This window comes from Boleophthalmus pectinirostris, unplaced genomic scaffold, assembly GCF_026225935.1.
Source record: "Boleophthalmus pectinirostris isolate CB_2022bp ecotype Guang Dong unplaced genomic scaffold, ASM2622593v1 HiC_scaffold_8, whole genome shotgun sequence".
In the NCBI taxonomy this organism is placed as follows: Eukaryota; Metazoa; Chordata; class Actinopteri; order Gobiiformes; family Gobiidae; genus Boleophthalmus; species Boleophthalmus pectinirostris.
In genome coordinates, this window is record NW_026571515.1 from 15,884,930 (window position 1) to 15,912,286 (window position 27,357).

Here is a 27,357-nt window from a genome sequence, read left to right on the forward strand (position 1 = left end):
TTAGTGACAGTAACTGGTAATTGTGTTTTTTCTGACAAACTAATATAAGAATAATATGCATTTCAAACTACAGGGTCTTTGTGATTTGTTAATTGCGACGATTCAAATTGCGATTTCGTTTCGATTGCAATTAATCTTGCTGTCCTAGTTTGATCTCCATTACGTTTTATGCTACCGTTGTTCTCTTAAAGATGCACTGTGTAACTTTTCCGGTGGAGAGTCCATCACTTGCTTCTCTTCATGGAAATACTGCCTGGAATGCTCCACAGTATGCCATGACACTCAGTGAGCTGTACGGAGACTGCTGTTGGCACCACATGGTCCGTTTACGTGATCTGTGAAGAGGCGAGCTCACTCATAGTAAGAATGCAAGTTTTTAGGTCAGTAAAAAACACATATTTATATATTGAGATGGATGTGTTTAATGCCATACTGGGACATTCAAGACAAAACAGTAACATAGTAACATAACATAGAAAAGTTGCACAGTGCACCTTCAAGCCAAACCTTCAGGGCGCTTAACTTGTGCATCAATGATTGAGTGAGACTGGGGGATCAGTGGTTGGAGCCTGGTGCTGCCTCCACATCTGTCAGTTTGCCCCAGAGCACGACCAGATGATGAAGAAGCAAGAGTCATGAAGAAGTTTAAGTTTTCAGATTAAAAATATAAAACCTGGATGAGTCCTCCATTAGCCCTGGTTTAGTCCTTGTTTAGACCTCTTTTAGACCTGGTTTAGTCCTGCTGTAGACCTTATTTAATCCTCCTTTAGTCCTGGTTGAGTGTTTGCGTACACTGGTGTATGAATGTGTGTGTGAATGGGTGAGTGGTTTCTTGATGTAAATCACTTTGAGTGCCTTGAAGGTGGAAAAGTGCTATATGAAAATGTGCCCTTTTTACCATTATGTTTTGTCCTCCTTTAGTCCTTCTTTAGTCCTGGTTTAGTCCCTGTTTACTTCTCCTTTAGCCTTGTTTTAGTCCTTGTTTACTCCTCTTTTAGTCCTGGTTTAGTCCTTAAATAGTCCTTCTTTAGTTCTGGTTTAGTCCTTATCTAATCCTTCTTTAGTCCTGGTTTAGTCCTCCTTTTTTCCTGCTTTAGTCCTGGTTTAGTCCTTATTTACTCCTCTTTTAGTCCTACTTTAGTCCTTGTCTAGTCCTTCTTTAGTCCTTCCTTAGCCCTGGTTTAGTCCTTACCTAATCCTCCTTTAGCCCTGGCTTAGTCCTTATCTGTTCCTTCTTTAGCCCTGGTTTAGTCCTTATCTAGTCCTTCTTTAGTCTTTCTTTAGCCCTGGTCTAGTCCTTATCTATTCCTTTTTTAGCCCTGGTTTAGTCCTTGTTTACTCCTTTTTTAACCCTGGTTTTGTCCTTATCTAGCCCTTCTTTAGTCCTGCTTTAGTCCTTGTCTAGTCCTTTTGTTGAATGTAGATGATAAGAACCAGTCCACGCCCTGGATCTGTGACGTAAAATTGGACTCTGGACCCACTATCACAAAACTAACAGCCAATGTAACAGAAAGAACTACTTAAATAAACTACACTGCACTGGAACTATACTTCATACAACATGAGGAGTACACAGGAATGAGGGACAGATAAAGGTAGGAATAAACCAGGACTAAATCAGGACTAAACCGGGACTAAACCAGGACTAAACCCGCGCTAAACCAGGACTGAACCAGACTTGTATCATACTGAAGTGTATTTGAGCATAACAGGCTACAGACTTAGTCCAACGAGGTTCATTTGGTCTTCCGAGAATTAATTTTATTAGATTACCTGACAGTTTCGACTGCTCACTATAGGGCTGCTCGATAATAGAAAAAAAAAAAACTGTTTTATCATGATTATTTTTGTCAATATTGAAATTATCATTATTCTTTACATGATTATTTTTTAGTTACAGGATGCATTTATTCAGCATTTCTCTCTTTCAAGAAAACCCTACTTTGCTATTGTTAATTTACTCAAAACTTTCAAATTGAAGATAAATATAGGCTACAAATATGTACCTTAGAGCAGTTTTGCGATGTATAAAACATAAAATGAATAAACTATACTTTGAACATGAAATACGGCATAGAGAAACATAAATGTATCCAAAATAAACTATATATCCAGGTGTTCTACAATCTCTATAGTTAAAAAAAATACTTATTTATATAAAAAAATATCCCAAAATAAACTTAAGTTAAGCTTTATCGTTTCAACTTGATTATATGAGTTTAGAGATTGTTTGACACACAGATTGAAATCAAATCAACAATCAAAATTCGATTAATTGCACAGCCACTCCCTCAGAGTGGTCTGGTCAGCTCATTTAAACAGGTTTTGCCACTGTCTTCCTATAAATAGAGGCAAATGTGAGACAGTAAAAAGGACCCCTCATCCCGGTTTATGGTCCCATGGGCATGTTTATGTATTTTGATTGCCTTCTTATTCCAGTGGCGATGTTTGTTGTCCTCTATAATGTCTAATGATGTTTGCACCATCCCAGTCCATAATGTGGTTCTCTCTTTGACACTGATCAGAAATGGCTGATTTGAGTTGCTTCTGTTCTTTGTATTTAGTTTCTCGTGTGCATGCTTTCACTGTTTCCTTTTTGCATTTTGTCCTGAAGACTTGTACAGTACTGGGGCGTATTTTTGCATGTGCGTAACAGTAAGTGCTGGTATGAACAGTCACAGGCAGACTTGGTGCTAATGAGGTGGTGAAGCTGCTCTCAGGCTGATGGTCACACATTAGATTATAAATGGATCAATGTAGAGGACTAATATAATATGAACTGTTGGCACTGCGGTCTGGAGATGTGGAATCAGATTTATAACAGAATTAAACCAGGACTTTGCGAGAATATCAAAATATATTCAGTAATCTCTTTTGTGAAAAAATGGAACTTCAATATACTGTGTCGGTTTAGTGTGATTTTCAGCTTTCTTTATATTATCATGTGGTCTTATATTTATGTAATCCGTCAGTGGTCCATCTGGGTTCCACAGTGGTCCATGTGCGCTTATTTTTGTTCTGATACAACTCAAGTTAATTCTAAAGTGATTCAGGAAAGATTAATTTGTGTCCTGTGAATGCCCAAATGAGTATCTAGTTTAAGTATTGATCAGTATCTAATTATTTATAGCTTTGCCAACATTAAATAACTGAAAGATTAGGATTGTGCATAATATATATTTTAGATAATCTTGATAACAATTTGATATTTTTGCAAGTCTCTAAAAATGTGCTCCACGTTAAAATGTCTTGTTGAGGTTCACGTACTATTGCAAACAATCTAAAAAACAACTTTAATATTACTGAAATATTACTAGTCCAATGAGGTTCATTTGGTCTTCTGATAATTTGTGTTATCAGGTTCTTTTTTCAGACCAAGAGTTTTGCTTTCATACCTGACAGTTTGAGTGGTCACGTGATGTTGCTGTGATGTGTCCGGTCAGCTGATTTATACAGGTTTTGGCGCTGTCTTCCTACCAGTGGAGGCAGGATGACAGCGCCATCTGCAGTCCGACTTCCTCAGGACAATATCCCAGGTGTGTGAGAGTAAAAAAGCCCCTCTTCCTGGTTTATAGTCCCGTGGGCATGTTTCCGTATTTTGTGATCACTCTGAGGAAGAGTCGAAACTGTCAGGTATGAAAACAAACTCTTGGTCTGAAAAAATAACCTAATAAGATGAAATTTTGCTATATAGTTTATGCACTATTATATGCCCAAGTTTAAAGGTGCAGTGCTCAACTTTTCTGGTGGAGGGTCCATCACCTGCTTGTCTCCATGGAGATGTTATTGCTATGCTTCAGATGTTCCATGGTATGACTGTAAACATTTCCACCTAGCATTTATTCATTACGGGTGTTTCTATTGCTCAAAAATACAATAATTCCTTCTTTGAATAGGGGCGACGCTCCACAGATCTGAGTTGTAATGTGGCGTAGTGCTGTAACCTGCTTGTCTTCCTTGTAATAGATAGGTTTAGTCTATACTGTGGGACATTCTCGACAAGCAATAACATTTCCATGGAGACATCAGGTGGCAGACCCTCCACCAGAAATGTTACATAGTGCACCTTTTATCCTTTTTTAACAACACTTCTTGCATTTTTAAAAATTTCCATCCTATCCTATATCACCCTCCTCACTGAAGTGTCACTGAAAAATACTAAAGTAGTTTTCCCCTCTTTTTCCCCTATTCTGCCTTGTTACATTGGATTTCATACAGTGGTTGTTATTCCCGTCTCTTTTGTTTTTAATGAGGAGCTGCTGTAGAGTTTCCAGCTGCAGGGATCACACTTGAGTATCTCTTTAATTAGAAACTCTTCTCTTAATATGAAATAACATGAGGCAATCGGATCAGACGGGAGCACAGCAGTAAAGTCCCCATTATTTTGCTCATGTTAAGACTGAGAATAGGATTTGCAAGGAGACCATGATGTGCTGAAATCCGTGAATCATTTCGTTCATTCGTTTTTCAAATAAAACCTAAAGTGAGAAAATGAAAAAAAAAAATAATAATAATAAAATGAAAAGGCAACAATTTTCTTCATTATTTGTTTCCAAAACCAAAATGAAAAAACGAATAATGATTCATTTTTTTCAGTTTTCAGTTTTGTGTTTAAATGAATAATGAAAAAACGGCTCAGCTTTTTCCCCTTTTCCTTGACTTAAACCGCGATGCCAGACTTTTATGCCGCATATGGACTGAACCAGGACTGATCCCAGGACTAAAACACGACTAAACCAGGACTAAACCAGGACTAAACCAGGACTAAGCCGATACTGAGTTGGAGTTGGGTGATCAGGACTGAGACCATGACCAGCCTGGGACCGGACCGGGACTGAGACCAGGACTGAGACCAGGACCAGACCAGGACTGAGACCAAGTCTGAGACCGTGACCAGACCAGGACTGAGACCGGGACCAGACCGGGATCGGGACTGAGACCAGGACCGAGACCGGGACTGAGACCCGGTTTAGTCCTGGTGAGTCCTGTTTTAGTCCTGGTTCAGTCCTGGATCAGCGCTAAAGTCTGACATCGCAGTTTAAGTCACAGAAACGAGAAACGTCTGTTATCCGTTTTTTCCATTATTCATTTAAACATAAAACCGAAAACTGAAAAAAGGAATCGTTATCCGTTTTTATCATTTTGCTTTTGGAGACAAATAATGAAGAAAATGTATGTGTTTTTTGTTTTCTTATTTTTGGTTTTATTTTGAAAAACCAATGAACGAATGATACACAGATTTGTTGAGCTTGTACAAAGATGGAGATGGTTTGAGGTGGGGCAGTGTCGGCCGTTCACAGTAACAAACTCTGAAGCACGGTATATTGTTATAGAGACAGAAATATATAAAGATGGACCACAGTTAGCGATGAAAATGAAACTACTTTAGACCACTGACACAGTAACAATAAAGCAAGATAATCCCAGTAAACACTTTTTAAATAGACAGTATCATTAAAGGTGCATTGCGTAACTTGTCCAGAGGATGATACGTCGCCTGCTTGTCTCCATGGAGATAACAGAATGAACCAATAGTAGCGCAAATCTTACATTATTACAACAAAAATACCCCACATCTCCCCACATTTACTTAGAACTTATACACATGATAAATATTGAACCACAAAAAATATTGTTCCATCTATCATGTATTGAAGCAGATATAGTAATTATTGAGACACGCTTACAGATAGTGAATATATAGGCAGTACGCAGAAGGATGTTACGTCTGAACTGCAAGAAAGTGGAAAGTATACAGTACATATAGGCATAATGTGACGTTATGTGTCGTGATGGAGGAAGAGGAGAGGGTCAGAAGGAGCAGAAGATTCACTGGGGTCATGAGTTTACGCTCAAACGAATCACAATATCTTTTTTTTGTAATCAGTTTCTATATCATTTTCTATAGAGGGTCTTTGTGGAGGAAGGTGGTTTCTGATTGGTCGATTAGAGTCATGTGACAGATGCTATAAATATGGCATCGGGGTAGAATAGGTTTGGACTTTCAGATAATAAACATAAAGCTACCGAACTCAACATGCTTCAAATTACTTACTATTAAAAACATAATGAAAAAAATGGATGAATAAGTAAATAAAAGTGGATAATTAAACCATCTTTAAAGGGGCCATAGACCAGTGTTTCCCAATTTTTTTTTTCTGGGAACCCATATTTTAAAAGTCACAAACCTTCATGACCCAAGTCAATAGACATTATTTGTAAATCACAAAATAAAGGTGGATTTGACTATTATTGAACATTAATGAGGATATTTTATTGTTGACTGAGTGATCGTGTCTCTCTGAACAATTATTATTACTCAAGTTTTAAACAATGAAAAACAGTAATAGAACCAACAATAAAACAATCCATAAGTCGCCTATTTGGACATTAAATGCAGTCCATTTCTTTTTCTTTGAATTGAACCAGCAATATTGGAACAAAATAGTCAACAAAATAATTACAAAAAGATTAAAAATTATACAAAACATGTCTTAACATTTGAAATTTTCTAATGAGATAGTTGGGCCCGTCTGCTTTTTGTAGGTGTGTTCACATCAGGTGCAGCATTGAGTCTGTTTCTATGCTGTGTCTTCATTTTTGTGAGCAGAGAAAATCCAAGTTCACACATATATGTAGTAGAGAAAGGAATAAGCATAGAAATACTGGCCCTACGGAGGACAGGATATTGTGACGAAATGCTGATCCAGGATGACAATAAGGTCACAGATCCAAGTACAACTGTGTATTTGCAGACCTACATGCAGATCGTGACAAGGCGACCCCCAAAAAAATCTCTTGCAACCCATCTTCGCGTCACAACCCAGTCTTTGGGAAACGTAGACTACCTGATATTTGTAAAAAAAAAAATAAAAAAATAAAAATAAAAAAATCCAGTAGATAGATATACTTTAAAAGTCACTCTAAGGGTCATAATGAAACTTCTGTGTGCCGTTTGCCAGGACTGAAATCATCCAAATGACTCTAGTGGTGTATGGAGTTATGAAAAACAGTGTATTACCACCTGACATCACAAGGTGGGACAGAGTGTTTTCTGTTTGAAGGAAGAACTTAAACATGTGAATGAAACAAAACACATCTCCAGGTCTGTTTGTGATGAGGAAACAATATTATAACATACTGTAGGTCAAAAAATAGTGTAATATGGGCCCTTTACTGTTTCCATCGCCCTCAGTAATGCTGAATGTAAAATCTGTACCAGCTCTTTTCACTTTTGTTAGAGAAATTAAGCTCTTGATCCAACAAACCACTTGCTCTCTATTCTTATGGTGTCAGCTCTTTCCATTTTACTTGGAAAAAAAAAAACGCTCCATCTTACCCTCTCCTCTGCAACCTGTGCTACAGCCAACTGACTTCGTGCCCTTTTTTGCCTTTTTGCTGTATCGTTGCTGTTTCGTTTTATTTCCATTTTGTATCTCAGAATATTGTACACTTTGTCTTACTTTTTAAAGGTCCTGTATTACATGAAATTGACACTTGTGAGCTTTAAGCCAGGTTATAATGTTGTCACCTCCTCAAAAACAGACCTGGAGTTGTTTCATTCACACATGTTTGAGTAACTCTCTAAGGCTATGTTTATATGATGACGATCTGAACAGATGCAAAAGTGGCAGCGCGTCTTCACTTTTTATTTCGCGTTTAGACGAGCGTTTTCGGGAGGAAATCTGCGTACATATGGTGACGCAAAAGTGTCTGGAATTTGAGTGGATAGGCATGCCAGGCGGTGAGGTGGTGACGCTAGGTGGTGATGTATGTGATGTAAACGTGTACACGACGTGAGCAGATCTGACCAGAGTTTTGCGTTTTGGGCAGTGTAGACTGAAACGCTACAGCGAAGCGTATTCAACTTTTTCACTCTGGAGGGTGGTTTCAGATTTTTGCATTTTTAAGCCTCAAAAACACCGTCAACGTCTAAAGAAAAGGCACTTGCGAATAATATTTTGCCATTTTTATATGTAAGTGTTCTTCTGTAAACAGGCCCTAAACTCTGTTCCACCTTGTGATGTCTTGTAGCGGTATTTTAAGTTAACATCTCCTTTTACCTTTAGTTTAGTAGAGATCAGCCATTCCAGGGTGAAAATGATCCAGATGATTCTAGTGAAGGTGTGTGGAGTTTAAAAACATAGTGGAGCACATGACATCACAAGGTGGAGTAGAGCGTTTTGTGTTTTGAGAGAAGAACTCAGCCTAAATATGCAGGGTTGGTGTGTTAAACATGTGAATGAAACAAAACACAACGCCGTGTGTGTTTGTGGTGAAGAAACAACATTATAATATAGATTAAAAATAGTCCAATATAGACCCTTTAAACACAAACTGATCTAATTATAATTTTAATTCTGTTATCCATGTGTGTTTGGAGCAATAGTAGTGTTTGTGTAAATAAAGCCTCCTGCTGTCAGTCACCATCTGCTCCTCAGTGGCAGGAAATACACAAGCACCCCGCCAAAATAAAACAATGAGTCATATATAGAGCGTCAAAATAAAGGACATCAAGCTAAAACACGACCAAAATGAAACTTCACTGAAAACCTGCTGTTACTCACCATCTGGTCTCCGAGCATTGAAAATTCACACCAAGTCCCGGCCAAATTAAAACACTTACTCATACAGACCGCCAAAATAAAACAGTCTCTCTGCCAATAGACTGTGTAGCAAACAGAAACATGAAAGACTCTAAACAAGAAATATCTAAACAACTCCTGCTAGTCACGCACCGACAAATTAAAATAACGCATTTGACTTTAAAGGTCCTATATTACGAAAAACCTTTTAATGTGAATTTGAATTTGAGATGCAGCGTCTCGTTTCCAACATACAACATACAGTTTACAAACAAATAGTTCCACAACAACACAATAATTTGAGCTTTACGCCATTATATATAATATTATTACCTCATTAAAAACATACCTGAAGTTGTGTTTTGTTTCATTCACACATGTAATGCTGCATTATTAGACTGTCTGTAACTTCAAAACTCAAAATGTTCCAATTCACCTGTCATTTAGTGTTATTTGTCATTTATTGTAGTTTTAAAGGTCCCTTATTGCGCTGTTTTGTGATCTATGTTGTAATGTTTCCTCATCACAAACCTGGAGTTGTGTTTTGTTTCATTTACACATGTTTAACTCACAAATCCTGCATATTTAGGCTGAGTTCTTCTCTCAAACTGAAAACTGTCTGATCCAGCTTGTGATGTCATGTGAAAATACATGCTCCACTGTGTTTTTAAACTGAATTGCCCATCTCTACTGAACTAAAGGAAAAACGAGCTGCTAACTTAAAAACTATTCATGGCATCACAAGTTGGAACAGAGCATTTTGAACATTGAAGATGTAGATGTAGTAATAAAAGACTAAAAATTACTCAAACAACTCCAGGTCTGTTTTTGATGAGGTAACAACATTATAACATGACCTAAAGCTCACAAGAGTCCAGTTTGTCTAATATAGGACCTTAAAGGTTAACAGCTATTTTTAGCCTCAGTTAAGCCTCTTTACTCTTTTAGTAGCCTGTAATAGAACATCTTTAATTGTTGCTTTTCATTTGGAATATCTTTATTTAACATTTTGTACAGCTGAGAGCATCAATAGAAAGTCTCTAATATCTGATGATCCACCGTGAAGCCATTTCAAGTGAGGCTAAAACAGTAGCTTCAGCTTCAAAAGTAGGCAAATCCAGGCTAAAATGATTCTTGTAAAGATGTATGGAGTTTTAGTATTTAGTATTACCACTTAATGACTTCATAAGGAGGAACAGAGTGTTTTAAATTTGAGAAAAGAACTGTAAGAGCCTAAATATGCAGGATTTTTGTGTTAAACATGTGTGAGTTAAACAAAACACAACTCCAGGTGTGTTTGTGATGAGAAAACAACTTTAAAGCATAACTCAAAAATAGTGCAATATAGGCCCTTTAAATCAGTGACTCACACCCCTTCATAATAAAAGACAATTCATATGCAATCTCTAAATGTGCTGTCACCATCTGGCCCTCTTTTTCAGAAATGACAGAACACACAAACCTCGCCAAATTAAAATGCATGACGCTCGTAGCTAAATGAAAACGTAAACTCTTTTCAAAATAAGAGGCTCCACACGTGTCAAATGAAGTACGCACTCGCCAAAATAAAAGCCACGTCACACACGACTCTCAGTGCAAATAAAGAACAGGAAATGTCTTCTCCTGTGGATAATTATGCAGTTGCCGTGGAGACACAGAGGGGGTTGATGATGATGTTTTTGATAAAGAGCCGGAAAATTGCTGACGGCTTGGGAATAAAATGATCCGTGAATATTACAGCCATTACTGTGATTAAACTGCAGTTATATGAACACGTACTTCACTCCAACTCCTGGGCACATTCGATTAACACCGTTTCACCATTCATATAAAAAAGTACATTTATAGAGTTAAATCTATAGTTATGTTATTGTCATGACTATGTATTTTGTTAATATTTAACTATAACCTGTACAAGAATAACCAAATTAAGTGTATTGGTAGATGCAACGATCCAGTCTTTTCAGTTTTGATACTAATTTCGATACGATTGCTTTAAGTATCTGCCCCGATATCTGCCCGATATCAACCGATGGCCATGCAGAGGCTGAAAATAGTATCTACTTGCTTGAAACAAAACAAGAAATAAGACTAAATTGTTCCAAATGTGTCCAAATCCACAAATTCAATGGCCGTTCTCTACTGAACTAAATTGTAAAAGTTAACTGGAAAACTACCACTACATGTCATGACAAATAATAGGCCTATAGCACCATTTTATAGATCAAACAAGAATATCGCCTGGACTGATATTTCGAAGCTGATATCTGATCCAGCAAATTCTTCAGTATCAGCGCTGTTACATGATACCAGTGTTGGATTGGTTGTTGCAGTACAGGGGTGAAGAGGAGTGAAGAAAGAATACATTAGAATAGTATTTGAAAAGAATAACATAAATCATATTTCTGTTATTGTGCTTGGCTTTATCTTGTAGTTGTATTTTTAAGAAGAAATAAGCATAGGCGGAGGGGGTTACTGCCCCCCCAGTGACACTGAGTCTATAATATGGCCAATATAAATATTTACTTAAAAAAAATGTATTAATAATATATTTTAATATGTCAGTAAAACAAAAGGATTGTATGAAATAAATATGAATCGTAGTTTGAACCAAACTAAACCAGGAATGAACTACGACTAAACCAGAACTAAACCAGAACTAAACCAGGACTGAACCAGGACTAAACCAGGACTAATCTTGGACTTGAGGAAGAGAGAGAACCCCGAGCCTGTGGAGCAGGGTGTCTGCAAAGTGCGATCAGGCATGGAGATCTACGCCAGTCTTCTCCCGTGATCATCCGATGGTCTTTGCGGGCACACCTCCGGGCCCGTCCTGACGCTCAGTCTTGGTTCAGTTCTGGTTTAGTCCTGGTTCAGTCCTTGTCCCTCATGTCGCAGGTCACTATAGGACAGTACAGCAGATATCATGAGCCTATGCAGGTTGTTTTCAGCATTGCCAATAGCTACGGTGTGACATTTAAGTTGTAGGATTTTTCATATTTGTTATTTTTGTATACCTCAAGTCGGGAGAAGTGGGCGGACAGCGTACGCCCATGTACCACGCCCACTACTCCCTTGATCATGTGTGATGCGCTGTGTAGCTTGGCTTTATGGGATGATGCTATTTCCAATACAACAGTACTGTTGTATTGGAAATAGCATCATAATTATTATGTATAATGACAGAGAATAGTTATAATGCACAGTGGTGTGGGCAATAAAGTGATAATTTCATTGTACAGGGCAAGGCGTTTCCTTTCTGTGCGAATGGCAATGCGCACTCTAAATCTTGAATCTAGTGCCCTGATGTAAAAATGTTTGCCCCCCCAGCACAAAAGTCAAACTCCACTTATGGAAATAAGTCAATTACATGAGTTAACCTTTTTTTCTCTGTCTTTTTTCTAGCTGGAGCGTCATGTCTAAAGCCACCGTGAAGAAGCTGCACTGGCGCTCCAAGGTGAGAGCATGGGCTCAGTCGCCCCCATAGACTGAATAAAGTACTAAGGGAGTTTGGCGTTTGGCTCCAGTCAAATGAAGCTCAGGAGGCTAGCAGTTATAGGAGGGAATTTGGAGTTACGTATGAGGAATAAGAATCTATTTACAGATGAAATAGTTTACTAAAAACACCAGTAGAGTGAGATAATATGAACATTTTAAGACCAAAATGATGAGGCAACAGAGGGGTGACAATGTTTCAATGTAAAGTCAATTGGAGCCAGAGTCGATGGAACCGGAAAGCAACCCCCAAGGTCACTTCCTAAGTTCTTTTATATACACTGTCACTGTCTCACAGCAAGAAGGTACCTGGTTCAGTTGCATCTTTTTTTGGCTCTTCTCTCTAGTCTAAACCTAAAGCACACATAATATCCTCCAGCTCTGTGACTGGGATCGAGAATGGTTCGACTGGTTCTCTAATGAGGACTCAGATCTGGTCCACTGCTCCTTATTGGTCAAATCCGAGAGGAAATGAAGGATGCAAAGGTCAATTGCAGAGGAAGTGTATGGCCACAAGGATAATAAAAACACTCTCACTTAAAAATAATTCACTTAAAGGTCCTGTATTACACAAAATTGACTCTTTTGAGCTTTTATCCATGTTATAATACTGTTACCTCCACAAAAACATTCCCAGAGTTGTGTTTTGTTTCGTTCACACATTTTTGAGTAATCCCTTTTTTAGTCTGTCTACATCTCCAAAGCTCAGAACAGCTTTTTTGACCTTTTATTCAGTAGAAATTGAGTATTCTAGAGCTGAAATGATCCAAATTATTGTGGTGAATTGTATGGAGTTTAAAAACACAGTGGAGCAATTCCTGTTTTACCACATGACATCACAAGTGTTTTCCATTTGAGAGATAAATTCAGCCTAAATTTGCAGGGTTTGTATGTGAATGAAACAAAACACAACTCCAGGTCTGTTTGTGATGAGGAAACATTGCAGCATAGATCAGAAAATAGTGTAATAATAACTTTTTGAAAAACATATTGATTAAAAAATGATTTGTCCTTATATTTTACTCAGGTCCAGGAGAGCTTCGTGCCTCTCGGAGCCAATGGGGAGCTGGGGCTGGCTGTGGGGGGCGGAGCCGACTATGGAGAGTTCCCATTCGTCACTGCAGCTCCAGGGGGCGCGGCTACGGTGGGCGACATCATCCTTGAGATTGGAGGCACGCCCATTTTAGGAATGACCCTGGGCGATGTCAGAGGGGTCCTGAACACCTGCCCTCAGCCAATCAGGATCAAGACTGTGTCGCCAGGTAACGGGCACTTAAAGGCGCACTGTGGGACTTTTCTGCTGGGGGGTTCGCAACCTGATTTTCTCCATGGAAATATTATTGCTTTGCTTTGAAAGTTACACACTATAGCATTAAACGTGTCTATATCCATGGAGACAAGCAAATACAGGTTAGATCTGTGGAGAGGCAGCACCGTCCACAGTAAAAATACATGTTTTTCAATGTATTTTTAAGCATACACAAGATACACATAAATCTAAGATACAAAGGTCTAGTCCAGGGGTCGGCAACCCAAAATGTTCAAAGAGCCATATTGGCCCAAAATAACTAAAACCATACCTGCCTGGAGCCGTAAAAAATTAAAAGTCTTATATAATATGAAGGCAACATAGGCTGTCAGTATATTAGCTATATAAGCCTACTATTAAAATGACTAAGTAGGCTACAAATACAAAATGAGCATTCATGATGACACAAACCCCTTTTGCGACCCTCTCATACTCAGTGCGCCGGCTGTAGCCACTGAAATCAGGTGGTTAGTGTTTATTCCTTTGTCATTTAGGCCCTGTTTACACGTACACGGGTATTTTTAAAAACGGAGACATTTCCCTTCCTTTGTTCACATCGTTTACACGCAAACACCTCTGAAAACGAATCTTTCTAAAAAAAAATCCAGCTAGAGTGGAGATTTTGGAAAACTCTGATTTCACGTTTGCGTGTAAACTGAGATAAACTGAGTTTTAGGAGCTGACGCGCTGAAAGTGCGACCGACGTTTACCTGTTGCTTTGACGACGAGCAGAAGCTCTGAGCTCGGGCAGCAGCGCCAAACACACGGGAGCACTCAGCGCGCAGCTCCTCACGACGGGGCTGGGGGTCCAGTGTTGGTCAGATTGTCCGGAGGCTTCGTCCTCCATGTCCTGGTTCCAGACAGGGGCGAGTAAGACCAGCACGCAAAGTACTGGGTCCGAGTGCTTCAGTGCAGTCGTCTGCGCGCTGGTTCCGTGCGGGAAAAGCGAGAATGCGCTGTGGACCACAGGTCCGGGCTGCTCCGGTCCTCCGCGTTCGACCACGGCTGGTTCCGAGGGGGTGCAAAGCATCAAGCACAGAAGCGTGAATCTTGTTTGGTTCGTTATATGTTGTTCTGAGCGGTCCGTCTGCGCACGTGTTTTTTTGTTGTTTTTTTTTTCGGGGAAAGCGCTTCTCAGGTGGAGGCACCGGACACCACCCCCGCTTCAGCTCATCTATTTGTTCTGCTGAAACACTTTTCATGTGTTTCACAGCTGATGGATCAGATCCATGACCAGAGATGAACAAGGGTTTTACCCCTAAAGAAACCATAAAACAACAACCAAAAAAATCATTCCTTTTCCATTTTCACTCATTTTTGAAAAAGATCCAGAGAGCCACTAGGGGAGTGCTAAAGAGCCGCATGCGGCTCCGGAGCCGCGGGTTGCCGACCCCTGGTCTAGTCTAATGCCATACTGTGGAACATTAAAGGCAAAGCAATAGCATCGACATGAATACAAGGAGATCGTGGACCCTCTATCAGAAAAGTTACACAGTGCACTTTAAACCTGACTAAATTTGGACATAATCAAGACATGGTCTAAACCAGAACCAGACCAAAACAAAATAAAGTATCAACCAGAACCCAACCAGGACTGACAAAGGACAAAATCTCCCGCAACCCCTTGTTTTGTAGTTTGTGTGTATTTTTCTGTAGTCTTTTATATGTGTGTTGTTTTAGGTTCGTCTCTGTGTAAAGACTTGAGGCTGTATCTGAGTAAATGCTTCACTCCAGGATCCATGGACAGCCAGCTCCAGCAAGTCATACGAGAAAACTTATATCTACGGGCCGTGCCATGTAAGAGTACTACAAAATATCAACAAGATGCTACCAGAACACAGCATACTGTCTAAAGGGTTGTGCTATAGAAGTCCAACAGTATAATAACATACTAGTGCAATTTATGTTGGAAGTTTGTGCACGTGCAAACCAAAAAAGTAGGCATGTCATAATAACAACTTTTGAAGCCTGATATATTGGTACAGAGATATATTTCAATAAATTATAATATTAAAACCACTAATTAGCCATAGAAGTTACTTATTCAACCTTTTACAGCTCAAACGTTATTGTATTACAACAAAAATACCCCAAATCTCCAAAAGATATAGTTCCAGCTTTCATATATCAAATGATAAGTTAATATAGTAATTATCGTAACAACCTTAGCTCTGTCCTATGGTTTCAGGTAGAACACCGTTCATAGAAAGCCTGTTTTTCTAGGTATTTTTGAGCTATAAAATCATCTGTAATTGTATAAATGTAAAGCAGAGCTGTTTAATGTCATACTGTGGAACGTTCCAGACAGAACAGTGACATATCTATAGAAACAAGCAAGAGACAAACCCCCAACCAAAAAGTTACATGGTCAAGGTTCCTACAACCATGGAAATCCTGGAAAAGTCATGGAAATTGAAATTGATATTTTCAGGCCTGTAAAAGTCATGGAATTTTATCAATTCAAGGAAAGTTTTGAAAAAATCATGGAATTTTAGTATATCTTTTACACAATTACAGTATTCTGTTAAGTTTTCATTAGGCTATAATGATTATTTTAGAATGTATGCACCTTTTGTTTAAAAGAGACGACAATAAATGCACTGACAGTATTTTGAATGTTAAAAAACTATAATATCAAACCATAATGTGAGTGGAAAGAATTAAGAGTTAACATTTAACCCTAAATGTCTGATCAATTCTACACATGTAGGTGCTGTAAAGTCATGGAAAGTTCACTTTAGGTCATGAAAAAGTCATGGAAAAGTTTTGAAATTCTGTCAGTGAAAAAGAGTGGGAACCCTGTATAGTGCTTCTTTAACATTTGTGAACTGACTTTTTATTCAAAACACCTTTCTCAACAGTTTTTTGTTAAACGTCCTAAGCAAAATTATTCTTGTGAGCTTTAAGTCATGTTATAATGCTGCTACCTCATCAAAGACACACCTGAAGTTTTGTTTGTTTCATTTACATGTTTCAGAAACCCTTTATTATTATTCTGTTTACATCTCCAAAGCTCAAAATGCTCTGTTCCACCTTGTGATGTCATATAGTGGTAGTTTTCAAGTTAACAGCTCTTTTTACCTTTTGCTCAGTAGAGACTGCACTTCACCTTTTCATAAATTCCTTTGAGCATCCCCCTTTCTGCACGTGTGTTTAAATTCCTAGTTCAAATCTCTTATTGGGACCTTTGTACATAATACTTAGTCTATTGCTCCTTTGAAATCCCTCTGAGCTTTGAAACGCTTTCTTCATCCACTCTCCTCATAAATCACACTGTTCTCACTATTCAAATGTTATTATCTGACCCACTCCGCTCTCCTCTGTTCTCTTGTTTATTCTGTTCTCTTGAATGTGTTCGGTGAAGTTTCTGTTTACAAATCCTGTAATCATTCACTTTTTTCTAACACTTACTTCACACAGTGTAGAGGTGTGGGAATAGAGAGGAATGCAGCAATTAAAAACAGTTTGAATATTTTAACAAACACTTAATCTGTTTTTTTTTTTTCTCCCAGGTACGACGCGACAACCCCGAGATGGAGAGATCTCTGGAGTGGACTATAACTTTGTGTCCATAGAGGAGTTTTTTTCACTGGAGGAATCTGGGGCTTTGCTGGAGAGTGGAAAATTTAAAGGTGATGTATTAATTATATCGTATCCATGGGTTTTAGAGGGATTAGGACCATTGCCATAGAGATGAACAACTTAAAATAAACTGATGAAATGATATTTTTGGAATTGTAAAAAGTCCTCAAAATGACGCCAATATACAGGGAACTGGAACTCAAGAATAGAAGGATGCAGTGTGGCATGTCTCCAAACTTTCTGTAAGGAGGTAGTGAGTTTGTGTGTATTTAGATATTAGCAGTTGTGGAACGTAACAAAGTAAAAGTAGTAAAATACTGCACTTAAACATACATTTTAGGCATCTGTACATACTTAAGTGCATTTTTAGTGGATACTTTTTACTTTTAATTCACTACATCTGAGAGCAGGTATCCGTACTTTCTACTCCACTACATTTTTGAACAGGATTGAAAAGTAAGAGTATTTTAATTATTGTGTGAGGCCTGCTGAAAAGGCTGAGGTTTATTTTTTTTTAACACATTCGTGGTTTGAGCAAACAAAAATATAGAAAAAAATCAATTCAGTTGTTCCTGTTCAACAAAATTCAGCACAAATCTGTATCAAAATCACTACATTTGAAGCTTTATTAGACCACAAAATCTTAATTTTTACTCTTTAAGCAAATTTTTAAACAGGTACTTTAATGTCAGGGGTGTCAAACTCAAATTCACAGAGGGACAAAATTAAAAACTGGGACTAAGTCATGGGCGAAACTAAATATTTATTGAAATTTGAGATATTTAGATCTGTAATGTTAAACCTTTTCTTATTAAAATAAATGTTTAATAATAGTTTTGCTGAAACATTGAATCCAGGACACACATAATATAAAATAACAACAAAATTTTAAATTAATAATGTCTCTATAGCCTATCTGTAGCCGGCAGGCCAGCTCTAATACATATTTGATATGATCTTGCGGGCCTGAGTCTGACATGTCTGTTTAATACTTTTACTAACTTTTACTTTTTTTTAAGTATATTGAGTACTTCTTCCACCATTGGATATTAGTAGCCTCAGACAGGGGTGTAAAATTATTATAGACATGCGAGTAATATTCATATTGCTCGTAGCAGTTACAGAGCAGAATATCATTTTAACATTATCTTTCCAGATTCAGTAAAAATAGTAGTTGCACAAAGTAAAAGGTTGCATAGGAGGTAGTATTTGTTAAAGGACACATATAAGGCAGGTCTGTGCTGAGGTTGGTGGTGTCAGTTTTAAGGCTGTTTTGGAGCAGAGGATTTGGAGAATAATCTGAACTCTGAGTGTATAATCTGAATGGGATTAATGTGACAGAAATAGAACACATTCATATACTTCCACATGCAGGAGACTTCTGTGAGAGTGAGTGGGGGACTTCATTTTTTTACATCCCAAGGTTTTTTTTTTCACTTTTTGTTTCAGTTTAGTAAAATATAACTAAAACTACTTCAACAACTACTTCTACTATTACTGTTTTGTGCATTGTTGTAGTGTCCTTGAGCATAACCCTTCAGTATTCTTACCTTTTGTACCTATTTGCATGATGTATGGCCAGTACAGTGAGTGTGGTGGAAATTTATATTGTGGAAAGATTTCTCTCAGTCTGTCTTTGTGTTAATGAATGTGACCAGACCCCCACAGGAAAATATTGATTATGACTGATTAAATTAAAATTGTAATTAGTTTATCTTTTAGAAACTTGGTCTTGTAACTAAAACTCATTTGTATGAAAATATGGATTAATAGTTTATTAAAGGGCACATATTACATTGTTTTGTGATGTATTTTATTACGTTTCATCATCAAAAACATACCTGGAGGCTGAGTTCTTCTCTTAAACTGAAAAAACTCTGTTCCCCCTTGTGATGTCACGTGGTAATACATGAAATGCTCCACTCTGTTTTCAAATTCTGGACTCTTTCACTAGAATCATTTGGATGATTTCAGTCTTGGAATTGCCCATCTCTACTAAACTAAAGGTACAAGGCACTATTAACTTGAAAACTATTACTTCATGACATCACAAGGTGGAACAAAGCATTTTGAGCTTTGGAGATGTAGACAGACTAATAAAGCAGGGTTACAAACATGTACGAATGAAACAAAAGATAACTCCAGGTGTGCTTTTGATGAGGTAACAACATTATAACATGGTTTAAAGCTCACGAGAACAGATTGTGCATAATATAGGATCTTTAATGTACAGGACATTTAGTTTTGTGGTGGAAGAAGGACATTTAGTTTTGTGGTGGAAGAAGAAGAACTGGAGATAAACAGGAGGTCTAGAGGAGATGTGTGGAGATGTAGTTTGTGTGAGAGAAGTGGACACAGAGGAGTGGGTTAGACTAGACTAGAGCGTACATCACATTTGGAGATGCTGCGGATTATAGGTTTTAATGCTCATGCGATACAGATGTACTAAACATGACCTGGACTCAAAACAGGCATCTGCTAACCCAGGGCAAAAACTGAAAGTAGAAAAACAGAAAAACGCACACAAAAACTTAGCACAGATCTGTTGTTGTAAGGTAAAGGTCGTATATTACACAAAATGTATTCTTGTAAGCTTTAAGTCATGTATGAAGGAGTTGTTGGAGTTTTGTTTCATTCACACAGGTTTGAGTAACACTTTATTATTAGTCTGTCTACATCTCCAAAGCTCAAAATGCTCTGATCCACCTTGTGATCTCATGAAGCTGTAGTTTTCAAGTTAACAGCTCCTTTTACCTTTTGTTCATTAGACATCGGAAGTTTCAGAGTCGGAATCAGTAGAGCACTGTCTGTATTAACACATGACATCATAAGGTGGAACAGTGTGTTTTTCAATTTGAGAGAAGAATTCATCTTAAATATGCAGGATTTGTGTATTAAACATGTGTGACTGAAACAAAACAGAACTCCAGGTCTGTTTTTGATAAAGAAACAACATAACATAACATAGATCATTGCGTAATACAGGCCATTTAATATTGGCCTGACCAGCTGTTTACTTTTTGAATGAACTTGAATGTTACTCACAGTACATATCACTTGAGTTTTTATATTCTATTGTAGTTTACGATAAGATAAGACAAACTTTATTTTCCCACCAAGAGAAATTAGTTCTGGCTGAGTTACAGGTCAGATTTTACAGTAAGAATACGTGTTTTTCAAGGTAACTGTGACCGATAAAAAGATGTGTAACTGAATAAATGTAAAATAGAAAAGTTTAATCCTATACTGAGGAAAGCAAAACAATAACATCTCCATGGAGACAAGAAGGTATCGGACCCACCACCCGTAAAGTACATAGTGAGTCTTTAATTTAATTCATTTTAACTTGCCTAGATATTACTTTTAGCAGTGTAGCTATATCAGATTATGTTGATCTGAAGGGGCTATACTGTCTTTTTTTTTCTCCCCAGGGAACTACTATGGTACTCCGAGACCAGTCCACATTGGCCCAGAGAGTCCCCCCATCACGTACCAGGAACACAGGAACCTTCTGCGCAACTTCAGAACCAGGAGCAAGTCCCTGTCCAACTTGGAGAAGGCCGGAGAGGAGGACAACAGTGAAGAGGACACCAACAACTCAGGTACCAACTACATTTTAAATTATTTTATTACTAATGAAGGCTTGTTTCCACTGTTTTGTGTACAATATAGTGTGACAATGGCAAATATGTTATGTATGCTGATCAAAAATGGGGGAGAATTAAACCATTTCAAGATTACATTTATTATTTATCTGTATGGTCAGGGCAATGTGAATTCTCAACTTTTATTGCTAAAAAAATGAACTCTTGTGATCTTTAAGTCATGTTGTTATCTCATAATAAATATACCCAAAGTTGTGTTTTGTTTCATTCACACATGTTTGAGTAATCCTTTATTATTAGTCTGTAAACATCTCCAAAGATCACAATGCTCTCTTCCACCTTGTGATGTCATGTAGAGGAAGTTTTCAAGTCCAGCTCCTTTTACCTTTTCTTCAGTAGACATTGGAAGTTCCAGGGTTGAAATGATCCAAATGATTCTATTAAAGGTGTATGGAGTTTAAAAACACAGTGGAGCACTTCTGGTATGAACACATGATGTCACAAGGTGGCCTAAATATGCAGGATTTGTGTGTTAAACATGTGTGAATGAAACTAAACACAACTTTGGATATGTTTGTGATGAGGAAACAACATTATAACATAGATCAAAAAATAGCATAATATGGGCCCTTTAATAGTTTTTGTGACTTAAAAACACTATCTCTCTAATTAGTAAATTTGTCTGCATTAAAGAATACATAAAAAAAAAACCTTCTTTACTCTTTACTTTACACGACTCAAACCAGGTTCAGCCTTAGCCCCACCCACCACGCTGCCTCTCAGCCAATCATGGGAGTCGGCCACAGGAAGTCGAGACAGCTCTGAGGCGGGAGGTCGGAGGAGAGGAGGGGTCCTGGCAGACAACTGGGACGACCCCGACCACTACTTCACTGAGTGAGTAAATAAAAGGACACACGAGTGAGCTTACTTTATTTCAAAGCTAACAGTCACTTTTATTAAATTTAAACAAAATATTAACATTTAAATTAATTAAAGTAAACACTACCCAGTTATTTTTTTTTTTTTATGTAGATGACTTCAGTTTGTGTCATTTTTAACATATTGTCACTCACATTTCACATGTCCCACAGTTCACTGCCTGATCTTTAAATATTTATCAAATGAAAAAAACAAAAACAAAACAAAAACATAGATACACAATTGGACTGGAAGTAGTGATGCTTACAGTGAGATTGTGCACGGAGCCAACTGGTCCAAGAACGCTACTAGTCTGTCAGTACTAAAAGTCACAGACAAAAAATATTGTACAAATATATACTGTACTGTCAAACTATAATAAAAAGTGCTTTTGCTTTTCAGTCTTGTTCAAAAATATAGTGGAATAGAAAGTACAGATACCTCCTCTCAAATGTAGTGAAGTAAAAGTAAAAAGTATCCACTGTAAAATATACTGAAGTAAAGTATACTTAAGTATAGTACTTTACTACTTTGTTATGTTCCACCACTGTACTTGGTCATGCACATACAACTGTTTACACACGAATAAATACTTTTGACTGGATAATCCATATTACTGGTTTAGCCTTTGGACAATATTAATAATTGTATTTTCTTTTCAGTCATAACTCGAAGAGCAGCAGCTGGTTAGAGCCTCGGATTCAGAGTAAAGACACTCCTCTGAGTACTGAATGTAAGTCTGACCCACCCTGAGACCATTACCTGCATGAAATGGCCTTTTACCTAAATTCTGAAGTTACTGATGTGGTGGTGGTAATATAGCAGTAGTGGTAGGTTAGTTAGTAGAAGCAGTGGTAATAGAAATACATTTGAAGTTAATTTCTTCTGAGAACACTATAACAACTATTTTGTATTGCGCATTCGTGAGAGTGCTGTGTACATCCAGCAGGGGGCAGCACTCTCTATAAGTAAAGTCAGAATATAAACTGTATGATATATCTACAGTCTCTGAGTCAGAAGCTTTTTCATTATCGTCTTTTAGCAATAACTAAGCAGAAACTGAAGTATTTATTCATCCCCTCCCTAATTTACGTTGTCTCGTAGGTCACAAAAGTGGTCTAATGCCAATTACATGTCTAAATCTGTCACTAACCCTTCCCTTATTACTACACTGACTTATTGTTAAATATATGTTAGATGGAACAGCACATTTTGGGGGTCAGTATTTATTATGAGAAATTTTTCTTTGTATTAGCAAGGAACTTTTTGATATTTTTTCTGTGCTGACCAGACTTGAGCTGTGAACGGTTGAATAAATAACTTCACTGGCTTATTATAGATACAAACTAACTACAAAAGTGATTAATTCTGCTGCAGTATTTTAACTATAGTGTGCATTTAAAGTAACTCCATGTAGGGTCTTTGTGTCATAAAGTGGGATAAATTTGTTTAATATTATCTTTTATCATCCATATTTTCTTCAACAATATATCGTACTTCCAAATTTGTTATTGTGACAGGCTTATACATGTTTGTGCCGTTGTGTTTGAATCTGTGTGTGCTGTGCAGTGCCAGAGTTTGTGGATCAGCCCAGTCTTCTGAAGGGATACTCCATCCACACGCGACTGTCCAAAGGTCCCCGAGGCTTCGGCTTCAACATCGTGGGGGGGTCGCGGCCCCGAGAGTTTCTGCAGGTCTACAGTGTGACACCAGGGGGCCCACCTGCTCTCAACACAGGTAATACAACCACCTAGACCTAGTTTAGACCTGGTTTCATTCTCATTTCAACTTAAAGGGCCCATATTTCCTCATCAACCACACATCTGGAATTGTGTTTTGTTTCATTCACACACACATCCTGGAAGTCCATACACCTTTACTAGAATCATTTGGGTAATTTCAGCCCTGGAATTGCCAATCTCTACTAAACTACAGGTAAAAGGAGCTGTTAACTTGAAAACTACCACTACATAACATCACAAGGTGGTAGATAGCACATTGAGCTCTGGAGATGTGACAGAATAATAATAAAGATTACTCAAACAGGTCTGGATGAAACAAACACAACATGTTTATGATGAAGCAACAAAATCCTATCATGGCTTAAAGCTCACGTGTCAATTTTGTGTAATATAAGACCTTTAACATGTTGCACCTCCTCATTGTTGCAACAAGCTTGTTAAATCCTTACAGTAGCAGGTGCTTTGGTGTGCATTAAGCCTCCAAATAGGTCAAAGGTCAAGGGTCAGCAGTTATGTTTCTGAATCACATGGCCCTCTCGGTTCTCACATGACCTCAGCTACACGGACCTTTCAAGTGAGTTTAGTCCAGATCAGAGACTGTAAAACTTTCACATCGACTGACAGTATGAGAAAATATTTTGTTATAATGTTGTTTCTGAATCACAAACAAACCCAGAGTTGTATTTTGTTTCATTTGCACATGTTTAACACACAAATCCTGCATACTTAGGCTGAGTTCTTCTCTCAAACAGAAACACTCTGCTCCACCTTGTGACTTGATGTGATAATACAGGAAGTGCTCCACTGTGTTTTTAAACTCCATACAACATCACTAGAACCATTTGGGTGATTTCAGCCCTTTCTGCCCATCTCTACTAAATTAAAGATTAAAAGTAGCTGGTAACTTGAAAACTACAGGTTCATGACGTCACAAGGTGGAACAGAGCATTTTGACAGACTAATAATACAGGATTACTCAAACATGTATCAATGAAACAAACACAACTCCAGGTATGTTTTTGATGAGGAAACAACATTATAACATGACTTAAAGCTCACAAGAGTCAATTTTGCGTAATATAGGGCCTTTAAATTGGGCAAACCCTAGACTAAAGCTTGCCTAAATATTGAGTAAACTAAGTCTGAACCCGTCTGAGCACAGTGTGAGCCCTGATCCAGCCTCACGTGAAGCAGATCAGCTCTGAGGAATGTGTGGCTTTACAGTCAGTCACAGGCAGTGGTGGAAGAAGTACTCAATTGTGTTACTTAAGTAAAGGTGCAGATACCAGAGCAAATATTACTCAAGTAAAAGTAAAAGTAACACATAACAAAATCTGCTTGAGTAGAAGAATTAAAGTACCCCTATGTACTTAAAGAGGAAAAAATAAAATAATTTTGTGCAGAGTTTGAGATCTAATAAAATTTCAGAAGTAGTGATTTTGATCAAGATTTGTGCAAAATTTTGTTCAGTAGAGACAATTGAATCTAGTGGCTTTTATTTGTATATTTTTATTTGCTCAAGTTACAAATGTGTCAAAAAGCCCTTTTAGCCATTTTAGCCGGTCTGAGCCAATAACAAAAAAAAACAAAACAAAAGAAACAAAAAAAAAACACTTTTACTTTTCAGTCGAGTTCAAAATAGAGTGGAGTAGAAAGTACAGACACTTGCTCTCAAATGTATTGGAATAAAAATAAGTAAAGTGCAGATACCTAACATTTAAAGTAGTACAGTACTTTTACTTCATTTTGTTCCACCACTGGTCACAGGAAGCAGATGTTTTATTCACTACAGTCAAATGAATCACCAGAAACTCGGATAAATCTATTATCCATTGTTCTATTCACACAGGGTCACAATGAATCATGCAAATTACTCCTGGAGCGTTTTAAAGGGCTCATATTTCTGATCTATGTTATAATGTTTCCTCATCAAAAACATACCACCATGCCGTAAAACGGGATGTGCTCCACTGTGTTTTTAAACTCCATGCACCTTTACTAGAATCATTTGGATCATTTCAGACCTGGAATTGGCCTACTCTTCTGAACAAAGGTAAAAAGGAGCTTCATGACATCACAAGGTGAAAGAGAGCATTTTGAGCTTTGGAGATGTAGACAGACTAATAATAAAGGATTAGTCAAACATGTGTGAGTGAAACAAAATACAACTCCAGCTATGGTTTTGAGAAGGTAACAACATTGCTTAACAACATGGCTTAAAGCTCACAGGAGTCAATTTTGTGTAATATAGGCCCTTTAAGATCACAATAATGGTACAGTGATCAACAGGTTAGGTTTGGTTTATAAGATAATAAACCATATGAAACAATATAAATGTTTGTGTCTATATTCCTGTGTTTATTTCTATTGCTGCTGCTGAACATTGAATTTCCTTTGGGATCAATACAGTATCTATCTGTCTCTCTCTCTTTGACAGCTGACATCCTGGTCTACATAAATGACTCATGTGTTTTGGGGCGGTCCCATAAAGAGGTGGTTGAGCTCCTAAAGGGGGTCCCGATGGGCCAAAGTGTGGATGTGGTCTTGAGGAGAGGGTACCCCATGCTGTACAACCCAGACGGCTGCCCCAAACAAAGTCTTAATATGGTAAGATAACAGCTATTGTTCACAGTTTCCATAATAAAAAATATGATAAAATAAGAATGGGAAAGATCACACAAACATGAACATACATACAAAACGACCTATGGCCATTGAATTGATTGTGAATACTGTTTTGCCCTGACAGCCCTCGACCCCCAGTGACCCTTCCAGTTCATCCAATCAGAGGCAAGGACACAGTCACCTGACCTACAGCCGCACCATGGACAATGGCAGCTCACCAGGTTAATATCCACATACAGTATATAAAGTACAGAGTAACTTCAACTGCATGAACTACCAAGTTTAGAGATATGAAAGAAATCACAATTCTTAGATTCAGATTCAGTTCACAGCATTTTGTGAGCACATTTGTTGGTTTTTCATTTTAATAATTATGGAAAATTTTGTATTATTGATATAGTAATACTTATTCTTAGTAGCTCCTACTCTGAATTGAGAAAGGGGTGTCAAGACCAGAGGTGTGACTTTCGAGTTGCGACATGGACTCAAGTCAGACTTAAGTCACTATTTTTAGGACTTGAAACTTGACTTGATAAAATGAACTAAGACTTGGGACAACTTGGATTTGACCCTTGTGACTTGAGAAGACTCGATGCTTTTCCTAAAAAAATACATGTTTTTGGAAAATACTCTTCTCTTTTTAGTTGATAAATGCGGTGCTGAATTTTACAGGAAAAAACTGGACCATGTCCCTTTCATTTCTCTGTTTGTTACTTAGGATGTGAATGAAGTACTGTGATATGGTGTCCTTAAATGTACTACAGTAATATATTGTACGATACAGTAAAACAGAGGAAACATGATCCCTCATGACAAAATAACTGTTATTTAGTGCTGTTAAATCTGAATTCTTTCTATTCTGACCTTAATGATTGACAAGACATTTAAAAAGGAAGAATTTGCATTGCTACAACTCATGTATAAATATACCATGACTTTTCAAGTACAATTTATTTTAAAACTTTGGACTTGACTCGGATTTGAGGTCAAAGACTTGAGACTTACTTGAGACATGCAAAACAACGACTTGGTCCCACCTCTGGTCAGGGGAGTCTAATCTGTAAACAAACCAATTACAACAGTTTTATTTTGTCGTAAGAAGCATAAAACAGACTTCTTGTATCTTCTCTGTTCCAGGCCAAAGTCAGACCACGCCTCCTTTCCTTTCACAGCCAATCACAAACGGCCTTCCTCCCACGCCCACCTCCTCTGACCTGCCTTTAGCCCCACCCCTTCCAGATAGAGTAGCCAATCACAGTGACGGCAGTGACGGAGGTCCTTCCAACGGCGGGACGCGGCGGTGAGACTGGATTTAGACCTGGTTTAGTCCTGGTTAGATTAGATTAGTTTAGGTGTTTAAATACTTTTTTTTTTTTTAGCTTTCTACCATGTTATAATGGTGTTTCCTCATTAAAAACATGACAATTCTTTACAGTTTTGTGCAGTAGTTTCATGGTGCATGCTGATTGTGCTGTGAAAGTGCTCTAAAGGGGGAG

The 27,357-nt window shown here is 37.8% G+C and overlaps 1 protein-coding gene across 1 annotated transcript in view; it reads left to right on the forward strand.

The window, feature by feature from the left end:
• Positions 1–1,529: 1,529 nt before the first annotated feature.
• The window catches only part of LOC110154456 (membrane-associated guanylate kinase, WW and PDZ domain-containing protein 1-like), a 51,091-nt gene continuing 25,263 nt past the window's right edge, over positions 1,530–27,357 (forward strand). Inside the window, 12 exon segments of the mRNA XM_020918447.2 lie at positions 1,530–1,595; positions 11,991–12,042; positions 13,108–13,342; positions 15,070–15,186; positions 16,902–17,021; positions 20,403–20,573; positions 21,323–21,470; positions 22,157–22,227; positions 23,064–23,231; positions 25,674–25,843; positions 25,986–26,082; positions 26,999–27,161. Of these exon segments, the coding sequence (XP_020774106.2) occupies positions 12,001–12,042; positions 13,108–13,342; positions 15,070–15,186; positions 16,902–17,021; positions 20,403–20,573; positions 21,323–21,470; positions 22,157–22,227; positions 23,064–23,231; positions 25,674–25,843; positions 25,986–26,082; positions 26,999–27,161 (1,502 nt within the window). The 5' untranslated portion in view covers positions 1,530–1,595; positions 11,991–12,000.